The 1,670-nt window shown below is 36.1% G+C and overlaps 1 protein-coding gene across 1 annotated transcript; it reads left to right on the top strand.

The window, feature by feature from the left end:
* Positions 1-593: 593 nt before the first annotated feature.
* Positions 594-1,400, top strand: LOC105119559 (uncharacterized; the record flags this gene model as incomplete). The annotated part of the gene is made up of 1 exon (XM_011017708.1): positions 594-1,400. A coding segment is annotated over exon 1 (807 nt), but the record flags the coding sequence as incomplete, so codon positions are not given.
* Between the last annotated feature and the right edge of the window lie 270 nt (positions 1,401-1,670).

Below are 1,670 nucleotides of genomic sequence, written 5' to 3'. Positions count from 1 at the left end.
AAATATTTTTTTTATTTTTTAAAAATTATTTTTAACATTAATAAATTAAAATGATTTTAAAACATTAAAAATATATTAGTTTGAAATAAATAAAAAAATAAAAAAAATTTAATTTTTTTTAAATAATTTTAAAATATAAAACAAACAACAATTATTCGTGATACATAATCAAAATATCAGAGAATACTTTCAACTTTATTAGGAAAAATATATGATAAAATAAAAATGAAACAACAAAAACGCAAGCATTAATTATTATTTACCAGACTTGCGTGGGTGATCTTTGAGCTGAATATTAAAATAATATAGCTAGTTACTTTTGAAACCGAACGACTAGCTGCACACCGTTTTGCATCGCCATGCATGTACTTTTAATTATTATTTTTATATGAAAAAAACTAAATTAATGTTTATATTTATTTTGATAAAAAAAAAAACTAAAATAATCTAAAAGTTGATGTAACGTAAGTGCTCGATCGCTTCCTCTATATAAATTCCTACTGGAACCACATCATATCATACCTTGCCCGGCCAGGTTTGTATACCAAAGGCTGCAAATATTTCTACTGTTCTTCTTCTACTACATTATTTACATGTCTTGCCAGACGTTGATCAGTCCAGAAACAGCTGAGCCCAAGGCCCGAGCAGTGGGAGGCACCGAGCACAGCTGGTGCCGAGCGGTGCCTGGTGGCACTGGCATAGCCGTCTTGGCCATCCTCACATCTAAGCTCCCTCGAAACTCGGTTCTAGAGAATGCTCTCCACAAACTCCAAAATTCTCATCCAATCCTTAGGTCAAGACTCCATTCTGGCAGCAACACGAACACATTTTCCTTCATTACGTCTCCCACTCCTTTCATTAAACTGAAAGCATTCAACCTCTCGTCGACTTTCAAAATCCTCGAAAATCCATTGAACCCAAAAAACCAATCTCTCTCACCCCTCCATCTGGTCCTTGAGCATGAACTTAACCAAAACTCATGGTATAACCATAACAAGGCACCATCATCCATTAATGAGATTCAAGATATGTTTTTTGCTACCACCTATGCCCTCCCTAACGCAAAGTGGGTACTGGTTCTTAGGCTTCATGCCTCGGCGTGTGACCGAACCACGGCTGTGTCTTTGCTGCAGGAACTGGTGGTGCTGGTGAGTGAAGAGGAGAGAGGTGCTCTGCAGAAGGAAATAGCAAATGAAGGGGAGATTACTTCGAGAATTGAGGATCTTGTTCCTAATAAGAAGGCTAAGAAGGGTTTGTGGGAGCGTGGGATTGACATGCTTGGTTACTCGGTGAATTCACTTAGACTAACAAATCTGAAATTCAAGGATTCAAGGTCACCAAGATCTTCTCAGGTGGTAAGGTTGCAGATGAACCAAAAGGACACGGAGACGATCATTGCTGTAAGTACGAGGACTTGTATTATTACATTATGCCATTGTTTGTTGCCTTATATATAATCTTTTTAGACAAAAATGCTAATCAAATGCTACTTTCATATGATCAATTTATTTTCTGCATGGACCCCATGTAAGTGAAGACATGAACGTACTATTACTATAGATAGGATTTATGTTTATGAAGATCTGCAACCATCTATTCTGAAACTCTCCATTTTTTCATCACAGATAAATTAAACAAGCTGTCTTAAATTTTGTAGGGCTGCAAATCAA

Source organism: Populus euphratica, unplaced genomic scaffold (genome assembly GCF_000495115.2).
Source record: "Populus euphratica unplaced genomic scaffold, PopEup_1.0 scaffold3098.1, whole genome shotgun sequence".
In the NCBI taxonomy this organism is placed as follows: domain Eukaryota; kingdom Viridiplantae; phylum Streptophyta; class Magnoliopsida; order Malpighiales; family Salicaceae; genus Populus; species Populus euphratica.
The sequence above is the reverse complement of the archived record's forward strand: the minus strand, read 5'-3'. Positions and strand labels throughout refer to the sequence as shown.